This window comes from Bos taurus, chromosome 2 (genome assembly GCF_002263795.3).
Source record: "Bos taurus isolate L1 Dominette 01449 registration number 42190680 breed Hereford chromosome 2, ARS-UCD2.0, whole genome shotgun sequence".
NCBI lineage: Eukaryota > Metazoa > Chordata > Mammalia > Artiodactyla > Bovidae > Bos > Bos taurus.
In genome coordinates this window covers 79,606,296-79,634,219 of record NC_037329.1, presented here as the reverse complement: position 1 = coordinate 79,634,219, position 27,924 = coordinate 79,606,296, and the positions used below count along the sequence as shown (strand labels likewise).

Below are 27,924 nucleotides of genomic sequence, written 5' to 3'. Positions count from 1 at the left end.
ATATTCACTGGTCAGCAACAAAATAAGAAAATTTACAAAGTCAAATATATTCCTTTTAAGGGATTTTTAAAAAAATTCTGTAACATTTTGTATCCTTGGGATAGAATGTTCTGTTTTCTTGAAATGATGATGTGCATGGTAATATTTGTGAAGCTTTCCTTATATACTTATTTAAAGCAGAATAAAAAGTTTGCAACTTTATATTAGTCACCAAAAGTTCTACTGTTTCTGGTCCATAATGCTCATGTCTGAAAAGCACAGCATTAGTCTGTATGGCAAAATCTTTTCACATATGCCTATTGTGAATGCCTCTTTTTTTTTTTTTTTGTAACTGAATGAGAAATGACCACTAAAATTTTGTATTCACAATCTACTTTTATCCTTTCCCAGGAAATAAATGTTAGTTGGAACTGAACATGGGAAAAGCAAAATTAATTGGTTTAATTCCTTCATCATTAAAGTTTTGCTCAGTTAGAATAGAGTAGTTTTTACTTTGGTTATATAAGTAATACATATTACTTATATGTATTATAGGAAGTTTGAAAAATATGGCAGAGAATAAACTATCCATAATGCTATCATGCAGATTTCAACCATGGTTGATACTTTAGTATATTTCTTCTTATCTTTTGAAATGTGTTAGAGATGGATGCATGTATTTTTTTCACAAAATGGAGATTACATGGTTGTTTCTTTAGTATATTACATCAAAAAGCTATTATAGAGGCTCTGATACTTAGAAAACTTAGCAACCCATTACTCATACTCTCAAATCTAGTTTGCTCATCAGAAATGTGCAAATGAAACTGCATATATTTGAAAGACTGGGGTGATGAAAAACATGCATGGGAAAAACTACAGGTTCCCCAATGTCTGAGAAAATTCCTTCAAGTTAAAATAGAGCTTAATTGATCTTAAAGACATATTACTATATCATGAGACTAATAAGGTAAAATAGGGACAAGCAATTTTTAAAAATCAAATTATGCTTCAGCTTGGCATGGAAGCAACCCTATAAGCAAGAGAAACAGGTCTTTCTATTTTTGCTCTTAGGAACTCTGACAAGAGATTTAAATTTCAGCACATCCCTAAAGACTTTTCTTTCCAGTTTACCATAGTGCCTGGAAATCATGCCTTTGACTTTGGTAATGAAGACTTCAAGTTTACAATTGCATATAAAAATCTCTCCAAGCTTCTAGATAAAATACATTAGAGGAGAAAAGGACAAAAACATACAACATTAAAACCTAAAATGACTGGACAGTTAAATACAAAAATACGAGTGAAATCTTTACAGTATCAGGCACATAAATAAAACTAAATTAGGAAATCAACCCCACATTCATCTATTAAAACATTGCCTAAAGATACATGCTTGAGTCTTATGAAAAAATCCTTGTAACAAGAGACTGGCAGGCTCAAAAGGATGTATTTTAAAAAACACATACTTCTGAAAATGATCTACTCCACAACATGAAGTTTTTCAGGAAGCCATGTGTATAAAATAAGAACAGAAATATAAAAGAGATAAATAGGTTTAAATAAAAAATTCAAACGATAATATGAAAAGAGGGAGATGTAGGAAGGGATTCTAAGGAGGGAAAAATAGAAACAGTAGAACGAAAAACATATTGGATGTAAGAAAGGACAATTGATAGTATGGAGAATGAGTAGTAATGTGGGAAGTGAGCTTCCCAGGTGGTTTTTCTGGAACTCTCTTGCTTTTTTGATGATCCAGCGGATGTTGGTAATTTGATCTCTGGTTCCTCTGCCTTTTCTAAAACCAGCTTGAACATCTGGAAGTTAATGGTTCACATATTGCTGAAGCCTGGCTTGGAGAATTTGGAGCATTACTTTACTAGCGTGTGAGATGAGTGCAATTGTGCAGTAGTTGGAGCATTCTTTGGCATTGCCTTTCTTTGGGATTGGAATGAAAACTGACCTTTTCCAGTCCTGTGGCCACTGCTGAGTTTTCCAAATTTGCTGGCATAATGAGTACAGCACTTTCACAGCATCATCTTTCAGGATTTGAAATAGCTCAACTGGTATTCCATCACCTCCATTAACTTTGTTAGTAGTGATGCTTCCTAAGGCCCACTTGACTTCACATCCAGGATGTCTGGCTCTAGGTGAGGGATCACACCGTCATGATTATCTGGGTCATGAAGATCTTTTTTGTACAGTTCTTCTGTGTATTCTTGCCACCTCTTCTTAATATCTTCTGCTTCTGTTAGGTCCATACCATTTCTGTCCTTTATTGAGCCCACCTTTGCATGAAATGTTCCCTTAGTATCTTTAATTTTCTTGAAGAGATTTCTAGTCTTTCCCATTTTATTGTTTTCCTCTATTTTTTTTTTTTTTTTTTGCATTGATCACTGAGGAAGGCTTTCTTATCTCTCCTTGCTATTATTTGGGACTCTGCATTCAAGTGGGTATATGTTTCCTTATCTCCTTTGTTTTTTGCTTCTCTTCTTTTCTCAGCTATTTGTAAGGCCTCCTAAGACAGCCATTTTGCTTTTTTACATTTCTTTTTCTTGGGGATAGTCTTCCTCCTTGTCTCCAGTACGATGTCACGAACCTTCGTCCATTGTTCATCAGGCACTCTATCTACCAGATCTAGTCCCTTCAATCTATTTCTCATTCCCACTGTATAATCATAAGGGATTTGATTTAGGTCATATCTGAATGGTCTAGTGGTTTTCCCCACTTTTTCAATTGAAGTCTGAATTTGGTAATAAGGAGTTCATGATCTGAGCCACAGTAAGTTCCTGGTCTTGTTTTTGCTGACTGTATAGAGCTTCTCCATCTTTGGCTGCAAAGAGTATAATCAGTCTGATTTCAGTGTTGACCGTCTGGTGATGTCCACGTGTAGAGTCTCTTGTGTTGTTGGAAGAGGGTGTTTGCTATGACCAGTGCATTCTCTTGACAAAACTCTATTAGCCTTTGCCCTGCTTCATTCTGTACTCCAAGGCCAAATTTGCCTTTTACTCCCGGTGTTTCTTGACTTCCTGCTTTTGCATTCCAGTCCCCTATAATGAAAAGGACATCTTTTTTGGGTGTTAGTACTAAAAGGTCTTGTAGGTCTTCATAAAACCGTTCAACTTCAGCTTCTTCAGTGTTACTAGTTGGGGCATAGACTTGGATTACTGTGATATTGAATGGTTTTCCTTGGAAACAGAGATCATTCCGTCATTTTTGAGATTGCTTCCAAGTACTGCATTTCAGACTCTTTTGTTGACTATGATGGCTACTCCATTTCTTCTAAGGGATTCCTGCCCACAGTAGTAGATATAATGGTCATCTGAGTTAAATTCACCCATTCCAGTCCATTTTAGTTCACTGTTTCCTAGAATGTCAATGTTCACTCTTGCCATCTCCTGTTTGACCACTTCCAATTTGCCTTGTTTCATGGACCTAACATTCCAGTTTCCTATGCAATATTGCTCTTTACAGCATCAGACCTTGCTTCCATCAACAGTCACATCCACAACTGGGTGTTGTTTTTGCTTTGGGTCCATCCCTTCATTCTTTCTGGAGTTATTTCTCCACTGATCTCTGGTAGCATATTGGGCACCTACCGACCTGGGTAGTTCCTCTTTCAGTATCCTATCTTTTTGCCTTTTCATGCTATTCATTGGGGTTCTCAAGTCAAGAATACTGAAGTGGCTTGCCATTCCCTTCTCCAGTGAACCACATTCTGTCATACCTCTCCACCATGACCCATCCATCTTGGGTGACCCTACATGGCATGGCTTAGTTTCATTGAGTTAGACAAGGCTGTGGTCCATGTGATCAAATTGGCTAGTTTTCTGTGATTGTGGTTTCAGTCTGTCTGCCCTCTGATGCCCTTTCTTGGTGCCTACTGTCTTATTGGGGTTTCTCTTACCTTGGATGTGGAGTATCTCTTCATGGCTTCTCCAGCACCCCTACAATAGTTTCTTGGGATGATAAAGAAATCATTTAGATATGGGAAGTATGCTAAATTCTTATTTTGACATGGGAATTTCAAAATAACAAAAATTAACTTCTATTTCAGATACCTAAAATGAAGTTTCAATGGTAGTACCATACAGTCAAGGCACCTTGTGATTGGTGCAAGTGAAAATGGCAGAATTATAGATGGTGCAAACTGGGAGTTGTACATAGTGTACAGCCTCTTCTATCAATGCATCAGTGCATAGAGGAGTATGGGGTGGGTGTGAGGTAATCCACCTGGAGACTGTGGTGAAAACTAGGTTGTGAACTACTGGGCACAAAAAAAACTTTTGATAAATTCAATGATAATTGCTATAAGCATGTAAAACAGTATTTATACCTTCCCACATAGTGGAGAAGGGGACAGAAAAGAAATATGGGCTATCTGTAACAAAAGACAGGCAAAGGAAATAGAAAAGTAGGTGACAGAGTACAACTGAACACATAAATATGGCAGTAAATGCAAGTGGATTGAACTCTTCTTAAGAGTAAGAAAGTTCTCATTTAGAAACAGAAGTTTCAGATTTCAAAACAGAAAATTCAGTGACATGCTATTTACCAACAACCCCTAAAATGAGGTATATGTGTGTGCTCAGTCACCAAGTCATGTCCAACTCTTTGCCACCCCATGAACTGTAGCCTGCCAGGCTCCTCTGTCCATAGGATTTTCCAGGCAAGAATACTGGAGTGGGTTACCATTCCTTCCTTCAGGGGCTCTTACTAACCCAGAGATCAATCCTGGGTCTCCTGCATCTCCTGCATTAGTAGATGCTTTACCACTGAGTCACCTGGGAAAGCCCAAAATGAGGTATAAGGAGAATTAAAAGGTTGGGTAAAAATAATACAGACAAAAATAAAGTATGGTCACTATATATTGTTATAATAAAAATAATAAAATAGAAATGAGCTGACACTTACTTAGTACTCCGAATGTATAACGTTTAATCCTCTTGGTGGTTCTGAGGTGGTTAGACAATGTCAAATTCCAGTTCAAAAGCAATAATCAGGACAAATATTTTATCAGAGATAATTTCAAATGGAAATGTAACATTCACAGATCAATATGCACCAAAGAGTATTGAATCAAAATATAAAGTAAAAATTATAAATACAAGAAATGAGAGACATCAAAGTGGAACACTTAAATAAACTTCTCTTAGTTTCTGACATATCAAGTAGGAAAACCATAAATGAACACGATCTAAATACTGTAATTTAACAACTTTGGTTTAATCAATATATCACAGCATTTTAATGGTGACAAATTATAAATAATCTACATGTCAACAGTGGAGAGTTTATTCAATAGATTAGAGCTAATATAGCCATTCATCAGCTATTAAAAATGATATTGTAGATGTTTTAATGACATTGTAATTTAATTATCAATTAAATGGAAAAGCAGATATATAATAATATATAAAGCATGTCTAAATTTTGTTTTCTTAAATGTCTGCACATGGAAAATATAAAGTAAATGGCACATTAAATGTTAATATCAGTTATCTCCAGATCTTGTGATTATGGGTGTCTTTTATTAGTATTAATATTTTTGCACTTAAAAATTCCTCTTCAAAGGATATTTTTGCTTCTGCAATCTGAGCAAAACATAATTGACCTTTGTTTAATGATTGACTCTGATATTTTGAACATCCCACTTGATTCTCACAACTTAAGAGGGCAGCGTACAGATTTTAAAGGGGAGAAAAATCAAAGTTCAAAAATGTAAAGTGGCTTTTTTTAATGTCACAGTTAATGGCAGGGCTGGGTAAAACCCTGATTCTGACCTCAAATGCTGAGGACTTTCCAGTGCTTTCTGCGTAAACCATGTCTCCACAATGGCCTGGCTTCAGCACCTCAGGTGATTCACGCCCTCAGGTAGTAAACTGTATAAACCTGTACAGCTTAATAGGAGTTTTCATCTAAGATGATGGGAAAAAGAGGCAACTACATTGATTATTAGCACTGCATGAACAAGGAGTGTAGGAATGAGATGAATACATTTTGATGGATGCTGATGGTACAAATAGTCCCGGAAGCCAGAGCCAGTCCGTTTAAAAGGCCTTGAAGGACAAGTTCCACTGGGTTAGTATCTTTACTAATGTGGCCTTGAAAGAAAGTGACCCTTTAAATATAAACATGTTATTGTGACTTGCATTTTAAGCCTCAAGACCACTTTGAAGTGTCACTCTGGGTATCTGTAAACCAACATTAGGATTCCCAGTTTTAGAACCAGCTCTGAGACCTATCCTCATGGTCACAGTTGAGTAATAAGTCACTTGGGCATCACTTTCCATTATTCATGAGCTATTAGCAACCCTTCAGTTTCCATTTCTCTCGGTAGCTGAACAGTATTAGTGCCTCCACTACAATTCAAATAGATTTCGGATTTTTGTTCAATGGAAAATGTTTAATGGTCACTTTGAGGTTTGCTTCATAAGTGTCAACAGTCTTCAGAGAATGGTTTTATTTCTTCCGATTGGAATGGTTTTCCACTTCTAGATGTAAGAGATCTAATTTTCTAATTTTTGCACAATATGTAAATTAATTTAAGCCTTTTACTAAATGGACATTTTGATATCATGGAAATAGCTTTCTAATTTTTCCCTAATTGCTTAAATAACATGTCTTTGTGAAAATTCAGACAATAATGAAAAATCTAAGAAGAAACTAAAAATTCCCTAAAATTCCACCAAAATAAAATTACTACCACTATCATTTTTGTCACTATCTTTTCATGTTTTTACTGCACATTCACACATAGTCTACCATAAGTTAGATATAATATATGCTGCTTTTTTATTACAGAGTTCTCTTTTTCCTCACCCCCATCCACATCATCACCCCCCAAAGACATCAGCGTTAACATCAATGGGCGCTCTTCCATACCTATATCTCATTTCTAAATAAACTAAGAACATATGTAATGTATCCCCATGAACATTATATGTTCTCTGAAATTTTGTAAATGAGAAGACAGGATCTTGTCATGAAAAAAAAATGAAGTTGTGTTAATCACTTCTCTACTTTCTAAACTTTACATCACAGAAATCTCTAGATCTTATGGTCGCAAATGCTCCATGGAGTGGATGTGCTGTACTTTATCGAGCCCTTCCCATTAGTGGAGCAGGCACTTCACCTCCAGCTTTTCTCTACCATAGTGTAACAAACAACCCCGTGCGTGTGTCCCTGTGGGCTAATGCCCTTATTTTTATGGGATGGATTCCTAGAAATGGACCTTCTAGTCCAAGGTATAGTTGAATTTTAATAGGCATTGTCAAGATTGCTTTCTAAATAGGTTGTAAAGTTCACATTTCCATCAGCAAAGTCTATGAAGACCCTCTTTCCCATATCTCAATTAACAGTAGGTATTTTCATTTCTTTTCATCTTGTGTACCTGATTGTTAGGAAATAATATCTCTTTTTACTTTGTTTGCTTTTCTCTGACTACATGTGAAGCTGGTCATCCTTTTTCATATTCATTTGTTACTTAGATGTGCTCTTTTGTCAATTTTCCATTCACTTTCTTCTATTGGGCTCTCCCTTATCAATTTCAAATGATTATATATTAAAAACACTAAGAATATTTTTCATGTTAAATAACAGTTACTAATAATTACCTCAATCTACCATATGTCTATTGGCTTTATGACATCTTTTTCTGTACAAGAAAAAATCTTTAAATGTAGTTAAAAATTCATCTTTTTGTATAGTTTCAGGGGGTCTAGCCTTGGTTAAAACTCTCCCAATTCTTAAATTATACATGTTTTCCTGACTTATTCTACTTTTTTAAAAAAATTATCTTTAATCTATATAGAATTCTTTATATAAAGATCCAACTTGTCTTCTGGATTAATAGACAATTATACCAGCAAGACTTTCTAAATGATCATTTTTCCCCACTGAATTGAGATGTTTTTTGTATGTTCATTTTTATGTAATAATTCTCCTACCACTCTCTTGTTATACTCTGCTAGTCTAGATATATGTCAAAATTAATTATTATAAAGTATGTTATATAGTGTATTTATATCTTATAAATATATTACATTTCGTAGTATATTTCAGCATCCTGTATGGCAAGTCCTTCTCCCCCCAGCTTGGTGACAATTACTTGGTGGTTAATCGGTTGAAAACACACACTCTGGAGTCAGATTGAAACTTGGCTTCAAGCTATTTCATCTCTCTCTCTCATCGTGCCTATCTGTAAAATCAGGATGATAGTATTGATCACAAACAGTTGTGAAGATTTAGTGAAATATAACATAGAACACTTAGAAAATTCCCTGATATATTTTAAGCACTGAAAACTTAAGTAGCTTTTGTAATTTTCTTAACCGTTGTGCAACTTTTCTTTCATATGAATTGTATTACCTCTTTCTTTCAATCCAAACTCTCCAAAATCAACTCTTGGAAGTCTAACTGCAATTACATTAAAAATGTGTATTTATTTTGGGATGATTAACATTTTTAGGATAAAGTCCCACATCCTAAAATTCTGTTATGTTTATTTTATGTTGTTTGTAATTTATGCCTTTTCAGATCTTTACAGTCTTCAGTATGACCCTAGTTTAATTGATGTAAAATGTGTACCTTTCTTTTTACATTTATTCTTAAGTTTTAAAAATATTTTCTTACTATTTTGGATGCAACATTATTTCCATTTTCAGTTTGAGATGATTATTACCAATGTAGAAAAAAAGTGTCATCTTGTTTATCATTCTAGAATTTTTTATTAGTCTCTCATTTTTTCTAGATAAAGACATATCAACAAGAGAGATGTGTGTATACCTTCTTTATCAATATTAACATTTAGTATTTCATTTTCTTTTTTTTTTAGTATTTCATTTTCTTGTCTTTATATTCTCATCTAAATATTCTTTGATTATAAGGATGATGTATTCTTGCTATCATGAGAGCAAAGGTGAGAGGGTGACTAAAGGATTCTACCAGACGTAAGCAAAGGATATCAATTCTTTTACTATAAGTAAAGGATGTGTCTTACCATATAGAGAGCAGGGGACTCTCAGAGCATCATCCCTAATATTCAAGTCTCCCCAAGGCAGCCTCTACCAGTGATAGCGGTCAACCAGGATGAAGATTCCACCAGGGCTTTTTGAAGCAAAGTCACCATCTCCAGGAGTATTTCATATCTTGCTAATCTCCTCCAACTAATCTCAGAAGTCCAGTGTTATATATTCCTGGCTAATAGGGTTAGGGAGAAGGCAATGGCACCCCACTCCAGTACTGTTGCCTGGAAAATCCCATGGGTGGAGGAGCCTGGTAGGCTGCAGTCCATGGGGTCGAGAAGAGTCGGACACAACTGAGCGACTTGACTTTCACTTTTCACTTTCATGAATTGGAAAAGGAAATGGCAACCCACTCCAATGTTCTTGCCTGGACAATCCCAGGGATGGGGGAGCCTGATAGGCTGCCGTCTATGGGGTCGCACAGAGTAGGACACAACTGAAGTGACTTAGCAGCAGCAGCAATAGGGTTAGGTGACTAATAAAAACTCCAGAAGAATTTAAAGACAATCTCTTTACCAACACTGAGATCGAATAATATGCTTTTTCTATTTTTTCTCAGTTAAGAGGGAATTACTGTAATTTACTCGTCTTCTCATTTGATCATTCATCGAGCATTTACAAGGTTCCTGTAAGGTGACTGCTACTACAAGATTTGTCTTGAAAGCTGATTCTTGCTTTTGGAAGATGCCAGTATAGATTGGGAATAAGACATAGGAACAAATAATGGAAATGTTACAAGTTTATAATACAAATTGGTATTGAGAAGCATATTGAGAAGGAAATGGCAACCCACTCCAGTGTTCTTGCCTGGAGAATCCCAGGGATGGAGGAGCCTGGTAGGCTGCAGTCCATGGGGTCACACAGAGTCAGACACAACTGAAGTGACTTAGCAGTAGCAGCAGTAAGGCTGCCTGCTGCAAATACAACCCCCCAAAATGAGACGAGTGATGAGTGGTCAGGGATTTGTATTCTTGGCACACCAGCAAGATCACACAGGAGCACTCAGGGTCCATGGCAGATTGCCTGTATGAATAGCAAGTACAACAACCAGAGGTTATTAAGATTGAAGTCATTTCAGGAAATGTGATTCAATAATTTTACAATCAAACACATAGTAATTTTCTGTTGGTTGGTTTAACCACTGCAACTATCTTGAGGTTCCATAAAGAATGGTTAATCCTTGAACAGATTTATCATGGGCAATATTATAAAGATAATTTCCAGGGAGAGTAAAATTGAATGCAGCTGTGACTGAAGGGGTCCACTTAAATAAGAAATGCATTTTGAAAAAGACAGTAGTGATTTGGAAAGGTGATGGTTTATAGAATGAGATACACCTGTTTTTTGAAGCACTCCTTCGCCTTAACTTAAGAGTTCAGTGCCGTTCACAAATGATGTGACCTCTGGGCTTCCTAAAAGGTACCTTGCACACTATTGTCAGCTTTTATAATGCACCCTACATATAATAGGTATTCAGTAAACGGCAGGTTCTAGTATTATGTTCAAACATATAAATGATAAGTAGAGTTTGTTAGCACCTATCTTGTTTTCTTCCTGTCACTTTGAATTAAGCAATTAATTTATCTCTTAATTACAAGACTGAGTTCCCCAAGAGCATTGAAATTTAGTCACTATAATGATCTAACTAGACTCTGACTCTCCTTTTTTCTCTTTTCACCTGAATGACTCATTTTCAAAACCAACATTCATCTTTTACAAAAACTTCTGCATAAATCAAGCCAAGACAAAGATCTGGTATGGCGCATATATGAGTGATTTATCACTACTTGTTTTGTTTTAATCATAAAAGTAACACACGCTTAAGTAGAATTCCAACAATACCAAAGAATCGAGATCAAATGAAAGTATCCAGCCCCGCACCCCCGCCCCGCCCGTCTCATTTCCCCAAGGATGGTCATTAATGAGTTTGTCATGCTCCTTCTCAGGTCTTTCTATTTGTTTAGAAAATGTAGTGTTGATTATTTTCTTCCAAATGGTTTATGAATTATGCTCAGGTGGGAGCACTGTATTATTATTTCTTATTGCTAGCTTGTATGCATTGGTTTTTTAAATTTAAAGCAGCTGTGTATTTGTGCACATGTGCAAGTTAATCCTAAAGAAAAGCTGGGAAAGTCCCTGCTGTTTTATGTTTTGAAAGTCCCCAATACATAGTCTGTCTTTTTCTGGAGTTTCTTTTACATTCATGTAAATATATTTCCCAGAAAACACATTGGTCTTTATTGGCTTTTTAGTCAGTTTTCTTCCTTTTTGTGAAAGTAATAGGAAGATTTTTATGTTGTTTTCATTGATTTACCATTTATGATCTTTAAACTCTTCTAACACCCCCATGAGACAACATAAAAAAACCCTCTTCTCTTTTTAGAGCACTTTATAAGTTACATGCTTAAAGCTTCCCAGGTGGAACTAGTGGTAAAGAACCTGCTTGCCAATGCAGGAGACAAGAAAAGTGGGTTTGATCCCTGGGTTGGGAAGATCCCCTGGAGGAGGTACATGGCAACCTACTCCAGCATTCTTGCTTGGAGAATCCCATGGACAGAGGAACCTGGAAGGCTATAGTCCTTGGGGTCGCAAGGAGTCTGAAGCAACTGAACGTGCACCAGTTACAAAGCTCTTTCTCAGTTGTCTGGCATGCCCCTCGCAATGACTCTCTGATACCAGTATTGTCATCTCAGCTGACTAAGGAGCAAATGGTAAAGTGTCTGTCTGCAATGCGGGAGACCCAGGTTCCATCCCTGGGTCAGGAAGATCCCCTGGAGAAGGAAATGGCAACCCACTCCAGTACTCTTGCCTGGAAAATGCCATGGATGGAGGAGCCTGGTAGGCTACAGTCCATGGGGTCACAAAGAGTTGGACACAACTGAGTGACTTCACTTTCACTTTCAAGGAGCAATTAGAGTAATGAAGGTTAAGAAGTGCCTTGCCTAAGGTCACACAGCTAGTGACAACCACAAACTCAGGTTCCCCTGACTTTATATAGAATTCTCCCACCGCTTCATGGAGCAGTTGTCTAGGATAAGCTAAGCCTTCACAGACACAGAACATGGCACCAGAAATAGACTCAGAATTTAAGTCTGATACCTTTAAGAAGTATTTTCTTTAGTTTAAAAAATAAACCAACACAAAAATAAAAAGTAAACCAAGACAAACTATTTACATCTACAGCTAATTTTAAGTTCATTTAAGATGAGAAGGCAATGGCACCCCACTCCAGTACTCTTGCCTGGAAAATCCATGGATGGAAGAGCCTGGTAGGCTGCAGTCCATGGGGTTGCTGAGGGTCGGACACGACTGAGCAACTTCACTTTCACTTTTCACTTTCATGCATCGGAGAAGGAAATGGCAACCCACTCCAGTGTTCTTGCCTGGAGAATCCCAGGGACGGGGGAGCCTGGTGGACTGCCGTCTATGGGGTCGCACAGAGTCGGACACGACTGAAGTGACTTAGCAGCAGCAAGATGTATGTATTATTATTAGCATAAATAGAAATGGGGCATTAATAATTTGTATGCATGGAGAATCTATACCTCATTTCTTTTTTATTAAGAAAATCTTTGTGATGATGAGAAAATTTCAGTTCAGTTCAGTTGCTCAGTTGTGTCCGACTCTTTGCAATCCCCTGGACTGCAGCATGCCAGGCTTCCCTGTCCATCCCAGAGCTTGCTCAAACTCATGTCCCTTGAGTCAGTGATACCATCCAACCATCTCATCCTCTGTTGTCCCCTTCTCCTGCCTTCAATCTTTCCCAGCATCAGGTTCTTTTCCATTGAGTCAGTTCTTCGCATCAGGTAGCCAAAGCATTGGAGTTTCAGCTTCAGCATCAGTCCTTCCAGTGAATATTCAGGACTGATTTCCTTTAGGATTGACTGGTTTGATCTCCTTGCAATCCAAGGGACTCTCAAGAGAATTTAAAGCCAGCTAAACAACAGAGGCAGGCAACTATAGTCATTTGAATTTTCTCTTTCTTGGTCAAAGGAAAAGCATAAGGATATGTGAAAACTGTGACTTCTGAATGATTTTTTTTAAATAGACTTTTTAACTTTTTTAGAACTGTCTTAGTTTTACAGAAAAATTGAGTGGAAAGTACAGAATTACCATATACTACCTTAGCCTCTCTCCCTGCCCCCACCAGAGAGTTTCCCTTGTTATGAACATCTTGCATTATTAGTGTAGTATATTGGATGTAACTGATGAACCAATAATACATTATTATTAGATAAAGTTCATAGCTTGCATTACCCTTTGTTCTTTGTGTTACACGGTCCTTTGAATTCTAACATATGCCTCATACCATCTATCCACCATTACTGTATCATACAGACAAGTTTCACTGCTCTGAAAATCTCCTGTGCTCCCCCTCTATTCATCCTTCTACCCAACCCTGCAAACCTCTGGCAGCCACTGATCTTTTTACTGTCTCCACAGTTTTGCCTTACAGTATTCATGTAGTAATATGTTTTCGTTTTCCTCCATGTCTTTGTGTAGCTTGACAGCTCATTTCTTTTTATCACTGAAGAATATTTCATCATAGAAATGTGGTGGTGGTTTAGTCGCTAAGTTGTTTCTGACTCTTGCAACCCCATGGACTGTAGCCTGTCAGGCTCCTATTTTTAGCAGTAGAATTTTTCTAGGCAAGAATACTGGAGTGGGTTGCCATTTCCATCTCCAGGAGATCTTCCCAACCCATGGATCAAACTTGAGTCTTCTGCATCGCAAGCAGTTTCTTTAACATCTGAGCCACCAGGGAAGCCCTCATGGAAGTATGAACCACAGTTTATCCACTCACCCATTCAAGGACATCTTAGTGGCTTCCAAGTTTTGATAATTATGAATAATGTTTCTATAAACATTTTCTGATTTTTATGTGAACATAAGCTTTTAATGCATTTGGGTAAATTCTTAGGAGCATGATTGCTGGGTTGTATGCTAAAGGTGTTTTTAGCTTTGTAAGAAACTGCCAAAGCGTCTTCCACATTTGATAGTTCTGTTGCACTGTATCCTCACCAGCATTTGGTGTGGTCAGTGTCAACCTAACAGTTGTGGAGTGGTACTTCATTATTGTTCTAATTATCATGAAAGAGAATTGCTTTTTAAATCTATTAGACTGGCCAGTCTAAATCAGCCTTAAGATGACTGGATTAGCTCTTCTTCTATTTAGTTTTTTTTTTTTTTTTCACCTTAGACATATCCTTATAATTCTAGTGAGGAAATCTTAGGAAAAGCCTTTAAGAAACATCGTGTGCTCAGAACAAAGGGAAGGAAATAGTAAGAAGCTGAGGCTGAGAGAGTGTTGTCATGGCCAGTGTGTTTGATGCTGGTAAGGAGCAAGGATAAACATGATTTAACAGCAGTATTCAGGATGATAAAAGGGGATAGTGTGAGCTGACAGCCAGAAGTGTGCAGTAGATTGCAGATTGACAATAAAAACATGAATGAAAACATTTTACCCAGTAGTTGGAAATAACTGCTTCATATCTCAGAGATACCATAAAAGAAGAAATATCAACATTTGACTCTAGTGTGGTTGCAGGTATTTAAAAAAAATAAGAAATCGAAAATTTCTCAAATTGAGGTTAGGAGGAGAGCTGGTAGAGCAGAGATAGGGGCTGCCCTGCCCATAGCCCCTTGGACCTTATGGCTTTAGTTCATCGAGTGGACTTCAAAGTGCCGGCATCTCTGGGTTTTTGCTTTAGGGCTAGTAATGACAAGAGCTGATATAAAAATACTCCAGTTCCCAAAGCCCTGGCATAGATAAATCTGTGCTGTGCTAAGTCACTTCAGTCATGATTGACTCTTTGACACCCTATGGACCATAGCCCATCAGACTCCTTTGTGCATGGGATTCTCTAGAAAAGAACACTGGAGTGGATTGCCATTTCCTTCTCCAAGGGGATCTCTCTGACCCAGGGATCGAACCCACGTCTTTTACATTTGTCTCGTGCACTGGCAAGCAGGTTCTTTACCACTGGCACCACCTGGGAAGCCCAAATAACTCTAAGGCACATGTTCTATCCTATCCTGGGGGCTCCCAGCCCATCTGAGCCAATGGCTGGGTGGCACACCCTTTACTGGATGCCTTCTCTTCTTCATCTCACTGACCCACTCCCATAACTGTGTTTTTGGGGATGAATTTTCAGTTATACTTCTTGCACTGGCATCTTTGTCTCAGGGTTAGCTTCTAGAGAAACCCAAGCTCAGACAGTTGTTGGTTACACATTTATTCAGAATCCTCCAGCCCCTTCAGTTACTGTGCCTCCTTCTTTCAAGGCTGTCCTGAAACTTCCCCCTTTATTTGCCCTGGAATCCATTACACTCAGCCTGCAGGCACCAGGTCACTGCAGCCAGAGAGCACATCTGATAAATCCTTCACAGTGCAGAGGGAATTACTTAAAAACAGTGTTAACTCTCCCTTATGTCTTTGCATCTTAAAGGGGATCCTTGGGAAGACTGAAAGTCTACCGATGAAATCTCAGATTTCATGCCACCTGAATGAAGGAGATTGTTTTGAGCAGCCTTATCACTTCCTTTACCTCTGACTCTGGTACTCTTTGGACTATCTGGGAGAAAAAGAGCAGAGAAACTAGTGACAAATCAAATTTAGAAATTAAATGGAAGGTACTAGAAGAAAAATTTGCAGGAAAGCCAAGGAATTTAGCCAAAAGCAGCAAGAGTAATAAAATAGCACATTTGTTGATTCTAATGGAGGAGGAAACGGTAACCCACTCCAGTATTTTTGCTGGGAAAATCCCATGGACAGAAGAGCCTGGCAGGCTACAGCCCAGAGAGTCACAGAGTTGGACACGATTGAGCGACTGAGCACGTTGATTCTAAGACATTTTTTCCTGCATTTTAACGTCTCTGAAATCAAAATGCATCTTATGATCAATAGCATCTCTAGTTACTACTGTTAGGTAGCAGTCACAATGTTATGGCCATTTCCTGTGAAGTAAAATTAAGTCATAGCTCTTCATGTCACTTTGGTTGAGCTATGTGCACTGTTGATACAAGACATTGAATTTAATTGCTGTTTAAGTGTCATTAATGTAATACTGTGATTTAGGATCGAAACAAATAGTTTTCATGTATGCAGAATGTTGTTCTTCAATTGCTCAGTGGTGTCTGACTCTTTGTGACCCCATGGACTGCAGTATGCCAGGCTTCTCTGTCCTTCACCATCTCCTGGAGTTTGCTCACATGCAGGATGGGACAGGAACAAATCAGCAATGCATAAATTTGATGTTTGTTAAGCAAGTTAATTGTCACTAGGTGGATGGTCCTAAATTCCATGTTTTCTTAGAAAACAACAATAAAGTACTTTACAAGATATAAGAAAGGGAGGAAGATGCCCACTATTAGAAGTTGTATTATATTTTATTTTTGAGACTCATGCAAAAGGATTGCCTATCATAGACAAAGCAACAGTGGCAAGAGAAATCACCAAATGCCTCACAATAGATGAATAAAATATCAGCACAATAGCAGGCTGGAGGAAATGAATCATGCACAGGACTATCATTACGATGTACAATATACATTTATCAGAAACTTCCTGCTGCCTTTGAAAAGAATGCCCTTAATTTATAGCATGATACCACTGAGGAAAAATTAAAATACATGTTTAATTATTATCATTTACACTGCTTTTCATAATCCAAACTCACACTCTTGATCCTTTTCAGGATCCATTTGGGGATCCCTCCTACACTGTTGGTGGGAATGTAAATTGGTGCAATCATTAGGGAGAACAGTATGGACAGTGTGGAGTTTCCTTCAAAAACTAAAAGTAGAGTTGCCATATGATCCAGCAATCCCACTTCTAGGCCTATATTATATTTTTGTTTCAAGGCAAAAAGCATTCTTAAAGATAAAGATCAGTTCATAGTAATGAAAGATTTGACTAGTAATATATAACAAGTATGAATGTGTATGAAAGAACCACAAGAAGAAATTCACAAACTAGATTTTAACATGCCTTTTTCAATATTTGATAAAATTAATGAGGGAGAGAAAAATCAGCAAGGATACAGAAATTTGGACAAAACAATTAAAGTTAGGTTAATGAACATGTATGAGACATTTGCACCCAACAACTGTAGAATTCACATTCTTTACAAGCTCACATGAAACATTTACAGAAAATCCATATGCTGGGCCACAAAACAATTCTCAGTGAATGTTGTGACCGAAGTCATTAAACAATCTATTCTGATCAGACTTTAAAAAATCTATAACAATTAGTTAAAAGGATAATAGAAAATCCCTATGTTTGGAAATTAACCAATGCATTTGTAAACAAGTCATAATGTGAAGGTGAAATTCTGATGGAAATTAGATAAAGGAAAAGGGGGAAATGTTATCAATAGTCATATAAGATTTGATTCGTATTTGCAGAAAAATCCAAAAGAATTTACAGATAAATTTTTACACTTGGTAAGAGATATTATAAGTACATTATTAGAATTTAGCAAAGTTGCTGGATTCAGTCAATACATAAAAGTCAAATATATTTCTACATACTAGTGAAAACACTTAAGAAAGAAAGATACTATCCATTGATCAAAAATACCAACTACATAGAAATAAACTAAAAAAAAGGTGTAAGATCTCTGTGGAAAGATATAATAATAGGCATTAAAGAAGACCTAAATAAATAGATTAGAACACAATTATAAAGATACCAAGTATCTAAAGATTTAGTGCCATTCAGATTCTCAACAGGGTTGTGTGCATGTGTGTTTGTAGCTTGATGAGGTGATTCTAAAATTTATGTGAAAATGCAGAGAAAGCCTATTATACTTGACATCAAAAAACTTGTTATATAACTGTAGTTGTATTAAGATGGTCTGTTGATAAAGCAGATAGAACCATAAGGTGGAATGGAGTCAGAAGCCAATCCATCCATATATGGGCACTTGCTATGACAGTTCACCCAGCAGTGGTGGTGAAAAACTAAAATGTTCAGTAAATATTGTTGGAACTAATATTCATATAGAAAAAAGTGAAAGGGACCACTCCTATTAATAAGCCCCAAGTGAATTACAATTAGGGAAAAACTCTAAAGGCTTACTATATATATATATATATATAGGGAAAAGTCTCCATGGCTGTAGATTAGGGAAAGATTAAGTCATAAAAAACTAACTATAAACAGAAGAATTAATAAATTTGACTTCACTAAAATTAAAAACTTCTCTTTATTGACACTAAGAGATAGTGAAAAGACAGCCGGAGACAGAAAGTATTTGCAATACCTACACACAAGAGAAACAGACACACACTAGAAAAAGGGTAATTTCCCTTCCTCCCTCCAACTTGGTGGCTCAGACGCTAGAGAATCACCTGCAATGTGGGAGACCTGGGTTCGATCCCTGGAGGAGGGCATGGTAACCCATTTCAGTATTCTTGCCTTGGAGAATCCCCATGGACAGAGGAGCCTGGTGTGTTACAGTCCATGGGGATTATGAACAACTGGACACGACTGAGCAACTAAGCACACAGCACACACACATCAGAGAAATACACACACACACACACACACGAAAAAGGGTAATTTCCCTTCCTTCCTTCCTTCTACCAACATACACTTAGGGGTGGGTTTTCTGTTTTTTTATTTCTGTTTTTGTTGTTGCTTTCTGGTAGGAGGAGTGTCCATGGTCCATATACACAGTAACTACTGAAAGGTGAACATAACTACATCTTTTAGTACACACACACACACACACACACAGCTGAATCACTTTGCTGTACACCTGAAACTAACACAGCATTGTAAATCAACAATACTTCAATAAAAAATAAAAATTTTAAATTTACCTGATCATTTTAAAAAGTGCTAATTTTGTTTTGAATCTATAGCGATCAATTTTCCATAAGATGTTTTCATCTCATATATTTAAGTGAGATAAAGGTTTAGGAAAATACAAAAGGAAAGTGAAAAGATAGCCTGGGTAAAAAATGTGATTCTTTGCTCTTAACAAAGCAGAAAAAAATGAATAATGTAACCTCACAGGGGGGAAACTGAAATGTGAAAGGGAAGATAAAAGAAGTTCAAGTAGGAAAGAAAAAGGAAGAAATGTAGACAAAGAAGCTGAGAAATGTTTAAAAATAGTATCTGAATGATCAACAATGAAGAACTTCTAAAACACTGAGAAAAACAAATAGTGGTGATTCTTAGGATCTTAGAGGAACTCCTGATCTTGCACAGAAAAATCTTTCAACTTAACGTAAGTGACAGAGCCTCCAAACTAGTCCTGGGAGAAATCCTTTATTGTTTTCAGTGGAATATTTTAAAAATAAGGCCAAAATGAGAAAACAAAGCTTTTCTTGGAGAGTTCAATAGAAGATGTATGGGGAAAAATCAATTGATGGGAAAATTTTAACAGGAATAAATTCAAACTAAGGAGAATCAGAAATTGTTATCATGCAGAAATCAGAATTTTTGGTATCCCAGCTTAATGAACAGGATAATTTTAACTTCTTTACCTTAAGAGTTTTTGTCAATTCATTTTTGTTTTTTTCTTTTGGAGTTTTCTGATTTTAAAGGGGGAAAATGTTTTGAAAGCAATAGAATATGAAACCAGATACTTGGTGTTTACCCTAACTTTACCAATAGAAATGCTAATTAGAAAGCATCATCTAATAAAATTGTAGCAATGGTCAAGGCCATAAAAATGTTTACAAACAATAACCTCATTTCTTTCCCAGAAATACCCTTTGATTTACTAGTCTGTATAATCTACTTTTGATTATTAATTTTCCACTTTGTGGTTTGTTATTTTATCTTCTCTACTGTTGATCTTTTGGCCATTTTGTGGATAATTAGCGCCTCCAGAGAGGAGGGAGAAGGAAACTAAATAAAAAAATAAATGCATTTATTTACATTTATTGTGCTTCCTGTTTATCCTGCCATGGAGAGGTCTAGTAACAAAGTTTAACACTATTCACTAAAATGATGCTGTTCAAATTAGTCCTGTAAACCAAGAAAACACAGACACCTATGGGAGCCTAGCACATAAAGGAAGTGAGTGCCTGGGTCACACTCAGTGATGGATATTATGGCAATTTGGGGTAGTACAAGCTCCCCTGAAGGAACTACAATATTTCAACTTACACAACATACCTTATGGCTGAATTAGGCCCATGGGCTGCCAGTTTACATTAGCATTGGTAATAAAACATGTATATGCTTAGATGTCATAAAAATGAAAGTGAAAATGAAGTCACTCAGTAGTGTCCGACTCTTTGAAACCCCATGGACTGTAGCTTACCAGGCTCCTCCATCCATGGAATTTTCCAGGCAAAAGTACTGGAGTGGGTTGCCATTTCCTTCTCCAAGGGATCTTCCCGACCCAGGGACCGAACCCAGGTCTCCTGCATTGCAGGCAGACACTTCACCATCTGAGCTACCTGGGGGGTTGCTCTAGCATACTGACATAATTATGAGCTAGTTGATACAAAGACCACCAAACAGAGACCAAAAACAATGCGTTAAACAAGTCACGAAGAACAGAGTTAACAAATGAACAGCTGGGACCACCATGGTTCCTAATAATAATTTACAAAGAAGTAACTCTTGTAGAACTTATCCTAAGCCCAAAGTAAACCAATCCTTCTGAATGTGTGTTCAGAGCCTTTCCTACAAAGGTGCTCAAGAAGTATTTTTAATCATTAAGAATAACTTCTGGAGAGGGAACAATATGTTACATAGATGTCTACACTCACAATATAAGTTTCTTTGGCTTTATAATAGAATAGATAGTTGAAACAAATCCCAAACAATTTCACATATTTATTGGGAGGTTATTTTAATCTTCAAATAGTGATGTATATATTTAAGATTTTATGTTGTTTTTGTTCAATTTTTTTCAGGGAAAATTTCATGGAAACCCAATGCATGTAGCTGTGGTTATTTCAAATTGTTTAAGGGAAGAGAGGAGAATATTGGCTGCCGCCAACATGCCTGTTCAGGTAATACTTTCTCCAGTTGCGATCTTTTCACCCAGAACTCAATTTTTCTAAAACAGAAATTCTAATCTTCTTTCCAACCATCTTCTTCTGTCTACATTAATGGTGCCATTATCTGTTCAGCCAATTGGAATCAAGGTCTTGGGATCCTCTTTGAATAGTTGCTTTTCTCTGCCTTCTTACTGAGATAACTACCAAGTCTTTCCAGAGTTTGTTTCTGAAATCTTATCTATACGTTCTTTTCTGTTTCCACTGCTCACACTCTGATCTGTGGTCTTATAATATCAGCTGAAGAACAGAGTAACCACTTCCTGGCTAAATTCCTAAGTACCATTTAGGCTCTATTTCTTTCAGCATGTTTATCCTCAGGGACAATCTTGCTCGAAACCCTTCAGTATTTCCGTTTCCTACACCACAGGTCCAAACTAGTCCATAAGCAGGAATTTTCTTACAGAAACTCCATAAATACTTCTTGTCTGTTTCAGTGTGCTCTGCCCTGCCATATTTTAGAGTACATTTTATCCCACTATGCTGAAAGAATTCAGAGTCCCCATCAAAGATAAGTAGAGGAGTTAACGAAGGCCTTGGAAATACTCCATTTAAAAAGGAAAGAGCATGTAGATAATCAACTTTCTAAATGTCTTGCTGAGTAATTTAGTGATTCACATTACTGTATTTATTTTTGAAGATCCAAAGTATCTTTTTTTCAACTATTAAAAATTCTCAAATTTGCTTTCTGTCAGTTAATGGCTGTTTCTAGAGAAGTATGAAGTTTTAACAACTTACTCTTATTTTTTAGATGTGAATAAGAATGATATCTTTAATTTTAAAATCTAAAGTTAGTAAGTTTCTAAAGTAAACATAGTTTGATTCAGTGAAAATTTGGATGAAAATTAAGATTCTATTACTAATATATGATATTTTCATATATTCTCAGTTGTCCTTTTTTGTAGCCCTCTTATCTCTAGTCATTATATATATATGTGTGAGTGTGTATTGTTTTTGTTGTTCTCTTCACATATCAGGTATCAGCCAAGTTAGAAACATTTATTTGAATAGATGCTTATCAAAATCATTTCTCAAACAATCTTCTAGTACTACACACTACCACAAAAGAAGCACTGGTTTGTAAACTTCAAAGCAATAAACAATATATGGAGATACACACACACACACACACACACACACACACACAGAAATAATGGGAGCCAAAATGAGAAAGAGGCAATTTTACAAATCATCTGAAGAATGTGATACAGTTGAAAGAACATTTGATTGAAAGTTAAGGACCTGGGTTCCACTTGAGGTTCTGGGACTCATTTTCTATTTAGTCATCACCCTTTCTAACCATACCTCCCTATCCAAGTATAAGGTGAAGGATTTATGGACATTCTCTCAACTCTAGACATCTATGTAACTGTTATAGCTAAAGAACAAACTCAGATAGGTTATTAGAGTGGCCAAGAAACATGGCTTGGAGTAGCTGGTTAGTCTTTCCATTAATACTTAACCAGGCTAAAATTTTTACATATTCTTTAGTAAACTCTCTTTGTTCCAAAATAAAAATAAATTTCATCCTGGCAGATTCAACATCTCTAATTCTGAATTCAAGTACAACTTAATGTAGTTTCATATCTTATAGAATTTCAAAAGTCACATGGGTCTGATGTAGAAAAACAGGAAAAAAATTTTAACCGTAAAATCATCTGTAATTTCACTGTTCAAAGATAACAAATGATAATATTTTGGTGTATGTGTTCTTCCAGTCACATGTGCTTGAGTTTACATGTCTATACATATATCTAGATATTTATAAGTAAACACATACATACACAAGCAACAAAGATCACAAACATATAGTGTCTTATAATTTGCTCTATTTCTTAATACTGTAACACTACTCGTATGTCCTTAAGGGCTCCCCAGGTGGCTCTAGTGGTAAAGAACCTACCTGCCACTGCAAGAGATGCAAGAGAAATGGATTTGATCCCTGGGTTGGGAAGATCCTCTGGAGGAGGAAATGGCAACCCACTCCAGTATTCTTGCCTGGGAAATCCCATGGACAAAGGAACCTGGCGGGCTGCAGTCCATAAGGGTCGAAAAGAGTCAGACAAGACTGAAGCAACTGAGCACACATACATGTATGCCATTAAATATTTTTCTACAGCATGGTTTTTAATAGCTGTAGAATATTTCATATCATACCGATCCAGACCTCAGTTCAAAGTATATTACATATATTACATTCATCATAAGCCTGTTTCATCAATATGTTGAAGTTTCAGGGATTTCACTGGCAGTACAGTGGTTAAGTCTTTGCCTTCCAATGCAGGAGGGTACAGGTTGGATCCCTGGTCAGGGAGCTAAGATCCCATATGCCTTGCAACCTATAAACCAAAACATTAAAAAAAAAAGAAGCAATATTGTAACAAATTCAATAAAGACTTAAAAAATGGTCCATATCAAAACAATTTTTTTAATATGTTGAAATTTCCAAACGTTTTTCCAGGGACCTCTGGAGAAATCCTTACAAAGTTCTTCAGTTTCAGAAAGACAGAGGAATGTGGAGCACAAAGTGGCTGCCATTAAAAATAGCGTGCAGGTGAGTGATCTCTTATAGATAGTAGAAAAGATGAGCAGTGGTCCACGTTCTATGCACCTTTCTCTTGTGTGCCCAAAGTTACTGTGTACAGTAGTCATGGGGTACTTGGTTATAAGATAAATATCTCTCACACGCTATGTTCATATTAGAAAAGATTTCTTTGGGGAAAGCTTTGAACTTCAATTTACTGAAAATTGGAGTCACACTGTCTCCATCAATGAGAAGCCATGTGGCTTCAGGCAAGTAAGTTACTTTACATCTCCAAGCCTCTGCTTCTTCATCTGTAGAAGTAAGGATAACCACTCTAACAAGCTGGTTGGGAGGACTACATGAGATTTAATACTATATAAAAAGCCTTTAGCTTAGATTCTGACATCTTTATGTCTGAGAAGAAAACATCACTAGATCTGGAGAAGAGTTAAAGCAAAAATCTCAAAGACAGAAATGAACAGGAGACACAGAGGAGGCATAAGTATTTTCTAAGAGGTTCAGAGGAAAAAAATTTAAACTGTATTGTCATATATATCCTTTGATAAAGGAAACTTTAAGCAAAAAGATAGTCAGTACATTAATACAGAGCTATATGGAGCTAAGTGGATAAAGTATCCATATTATAAAAAAGATGTTAGTAGCATCATTTGGAATTTACTGAGAAATGAGAGACAAGATGCTGAAATTTGCAAACACTCAGGAAGAGAAAATGGAAGAGCAACTTCAGTCTGGTTCTTCCAGAGCCATTCAGTTTTCATGGGAATTAGCTCTTTAGAAATTGTGGTTCTATATTATATGATTAGTCTGGGATATTACTGGAGATTGGAAGCACTAAACAGTGTATTTTGAAATACTGATGATGGATGGTATTGTTTCATTGGCATGATTAATTGCAACAACAGAGTATGTTTTCTTTTGTAAAAAGATGACAGAACAAGACACCAAATATTTAGAAGATCTACAAGATGAATTTGATTACAGGTATAAAACAATTCAGACAATGGGTAAGTTTTTGTTTTGTCTACAATTCCACAAAGGGATATGACTAGGGTTTCTTCTTTCCTGAAAGAATTGATAAATTAGTTCCTTTTTTTTGAAGAGAGGATGCAGGAGAAGAGAATTTAGTTTACTTCCTTCTTTTCTCTTCATATAAATATATATTTTTTACCAACCATTCAAATTATAAAGCTCACGAGAAATAACCCCTATTTCAGAATGGTTCTCCAAAAGCTAAGAACATTTTCCTGTAGAATCAAAATATCATATCACAATTAAGAAAAGGAATAATAATTGTCTATTATGATCAGGAAATTACTAATATTATCTCTAGGTGAGTTTTTTACTATAATTTTTTAAAATTAAAAGTAGAAATGTTATTCACTATAGGAAATTGGGAAAGTATAAAAAAAGTTACAAATTTAAAAATCACACAAAATTCTGCTATCTAGATATAACACCATCTAAATGTTAGTATATTTTCTTCCAGGCTTTTTCTACATGTTCAAAATACATCCACAGAGATTTATTTACAAAAAATGAAATCAGCTTGCACATAGTTTTTGAATAGTATTTTAAGCTAAACTTTTATTTTACATATTTCCTCATATTAAAAAAATCTTCATACACATAATTTCAATAATTATATAAATATCAAAATGTAAGGACAGTGCAATTTATTTCACTGTTTCTTTGTGGTTAAATATTGAGGTTGTTTACAATTAGGTGTTTTTAAAGAAATGTAAGGAAAGAATGAGAATATTTACAAAGATCTAAGATTTACAAGTAATAATAGATTGGTCACTTAAAATGCACTGCAATTAGTGGAACAATTAGAGAAATTTTAATCAGGTCTAGATTAGTTAATAGGATTGTACCAGTGTTAATCTACTGGCTTTCACCATGGTACTACGGTTATGCAAGACATTAGAGGAAGCTGTGTGAAGTCTATATGGGAACTCTATACTATTTTTTGTAACTTCTTGTAATTCTAAAATTGTTTAAAAATAATTTTTAAAAACACATTAGATATAAATTCTTTTTATAGATGATTTACAAAATCATCCTTAACTATTGAAATGCTAGCTTAAAATTTATCTGGAAGGAAGTAATATGGATGATTGTGAGCAAATGCTTATTAACTTCCTATCTAATATTTCAAAGAGAGGATATTAGTTTTTCCTGGCGTAGGTAAGATGTGACATGTTCTCTTGGCACCTTCAGGATGTCTTGACTCCCATGAAATGTTGATTATTATGTTATGATTATAAGTATGTTCATGAATTTGTATGCACAATTATTTGTGTGTACAGTTTTTATACATGCATAATTGTATGTACAATTTTTTTCCTTTGGAGAAATTCATACAACACAGGTTTCATCAGATTATCAAAGGGGTCCATGATCTTAAAAAGGTTTAGAACAATTGCACATTTAATCAACTATTACAGTTCATTGAAAGCAGCCTCACTCTAAATTTCATATGTGAACTACCAATTTTATTAATTAGAATATAATAAAATACATTATAACAATAACATTATTTTTGAACTTATGTTACAATTAGTTACTTTAATATCTTTCAGTACTTCATAAGAAGTATGAAGGATAAAAATGATTATTTTAACACTTAAATCACCAAGTATTTATTTTGTTGGTTATAAGTGAAAGGAAATGTTTTAAGTGAAATGAAAGATACATGGGAAACAAGTGATATCCTTGCTGGTGAAGAATGAAAAGTATTAGCTAATTAAGTTTTGAGTTGATAAAATGCTATCTAAGCAAGAGTTTGCTATACATGGGATCTAGGAGTTAGTGAATTTGTGAATTAATACAGCCAGAAATACTTCTTGGAGACCAGTGCTATTTTGTAGAGAAATTTGCCACAATTTGTTCAGGAGCCTCTTTTTCACAATTACTGAAGCCCTATCAGTGTTCCAGACCTTCATTTAGATACATGAACAGTTAGGCCTTCATTTAGATACATGAACAGTTAGGCCTTCATTTAGATATATGAACAGTTAGGGCTTCATTTAGATACATGAACAGGCCTTCATTTAGATACGTGAACAGTTAGGCCTTCATTTAGATACATGAACAGTTGGTATAGTCACTTACTATATACCAATATGTTTTTAAGTTCAAATTAAATAATATGATGTTTATTGTACTTTTTCCATTTAAGAGGATAAATCATTTGGGGTTTTTTCAGCCAGAGATTTTTCTTAATTTCCAACTCCCACTTCTTCTGGTTTCACTGTGAGTCTAGCTTGTTTTGCAAAGAAAAAGAGAAAGCAAAGGATTTGGTCATTATTAGTTCAGGAGACTGTATAAAAGTACAACCCTTACAGGAGATTGAGTCAAGACATCAGGAGGGGTCAATATGATTTAATCATGGGCACAAAGAAAGGCCCCTTCCTTTCTTACACATGCCTACCAGCCAAAGTCATTATCAATGTAGAAATGATCTAATAAAGAATCCATTATAAAAATATTTGTATCTCCTCTCTCCCAGCCCTTAAAAGGAATATCGTGAAGAATGGTGTTCTCTCAAATTCTGTCAGATAGAGTTCACCTCTGCCATGCTTGGATGTAATCCTTCCTGGCAATATGAGCAGTCAAGGATTTACTTCCAAGTGCATCATTAATGGCCACATTTCTGCTCTTACATCCTGGATCTTAGGATGGCAGGTTACAGCCAGCTTGGCTTTCAGGACAAAGACCTTTTCCTTGGAGAGGACTCTAAATCTGATCTCTTCTCCTTCACAGATCAGGGTGACAAGAACAGTGCCCTAATGAATCAGGAAGTTTTAACTCTGCAGGAAATGCTGAACAGCCTGGACTTCAAAAGAAAGGCTAGTGAAGAACTCTAATTTGGCCTTTTGTCTACTTTTCTCCTTTTTCTATATCTAGTCCTACTGAAAAGAAGCTCTTTGATTTTATCAGTTCCATTTATGCTGAATGATTTTATCAGTTCCATTTATGCAATGTTTCTAGGAAGAGTATCATACTGTTTGCCATGTTTCTCTACCTAAGTTTACAAAGCAGACTCTCTCTAGAGTCTATTTATTCTGCTTATGTGGTGCCTGTACTATAGCTACCATTAATTTCAAGAACATTTTACCTAGTTTTTATTTGCCATTATTTCAGACATGACTGTTTTAGTTGCTGTACTTAATATGCTGAGATGGGTTCTACTGTACATGTATAATTAAGATATTACTTGATGACTACTAACATTTTATTGCAGAAATGTGTCCCAGTTTCTATTATGAGAAAGGACGTATTAAATAATTTTGTAGATTTCAGGATAGTCCATTGAATCCTGAACATATTCAATCTCATCTC

General features: G+C 36.0%; 1 protein-coding gene across 4 annotated transcripts in view; it reads left to right on the top strand.

The window, feature by feature from the left end:
• The window catches only part of STAT4 (signal transducer and activator of transcription 4), a 136,525-nt gene that overhangs the window by 71,139 nt on the left and 37,462 nt on the right, over positions 1-27,924 (top strand). For all 4 annotated transcript variants that reach the window (XM_025001441.2, XM_059874387.1, XM_025001444.2 and 1 more), the window contains 4 exons: positions 20,892-20,990; positions 23,497-23,589; positions 24,506-24,584; positions 27,346-27,431. In XM_025001441.2, coding sequence (XP_024857209.1) covers positions 20,892-20,990; positions 23,497-23,589; positions 24,506-24,584; positions 27,346-27,431 — 357 coding nt within the window. The remainder of the gene's footprint in view (positions 1-20,891; positions 20,991-23,496; positions 23,590-24,505; positions 24,585-27,345; positions 27,432-27,924) is intronic.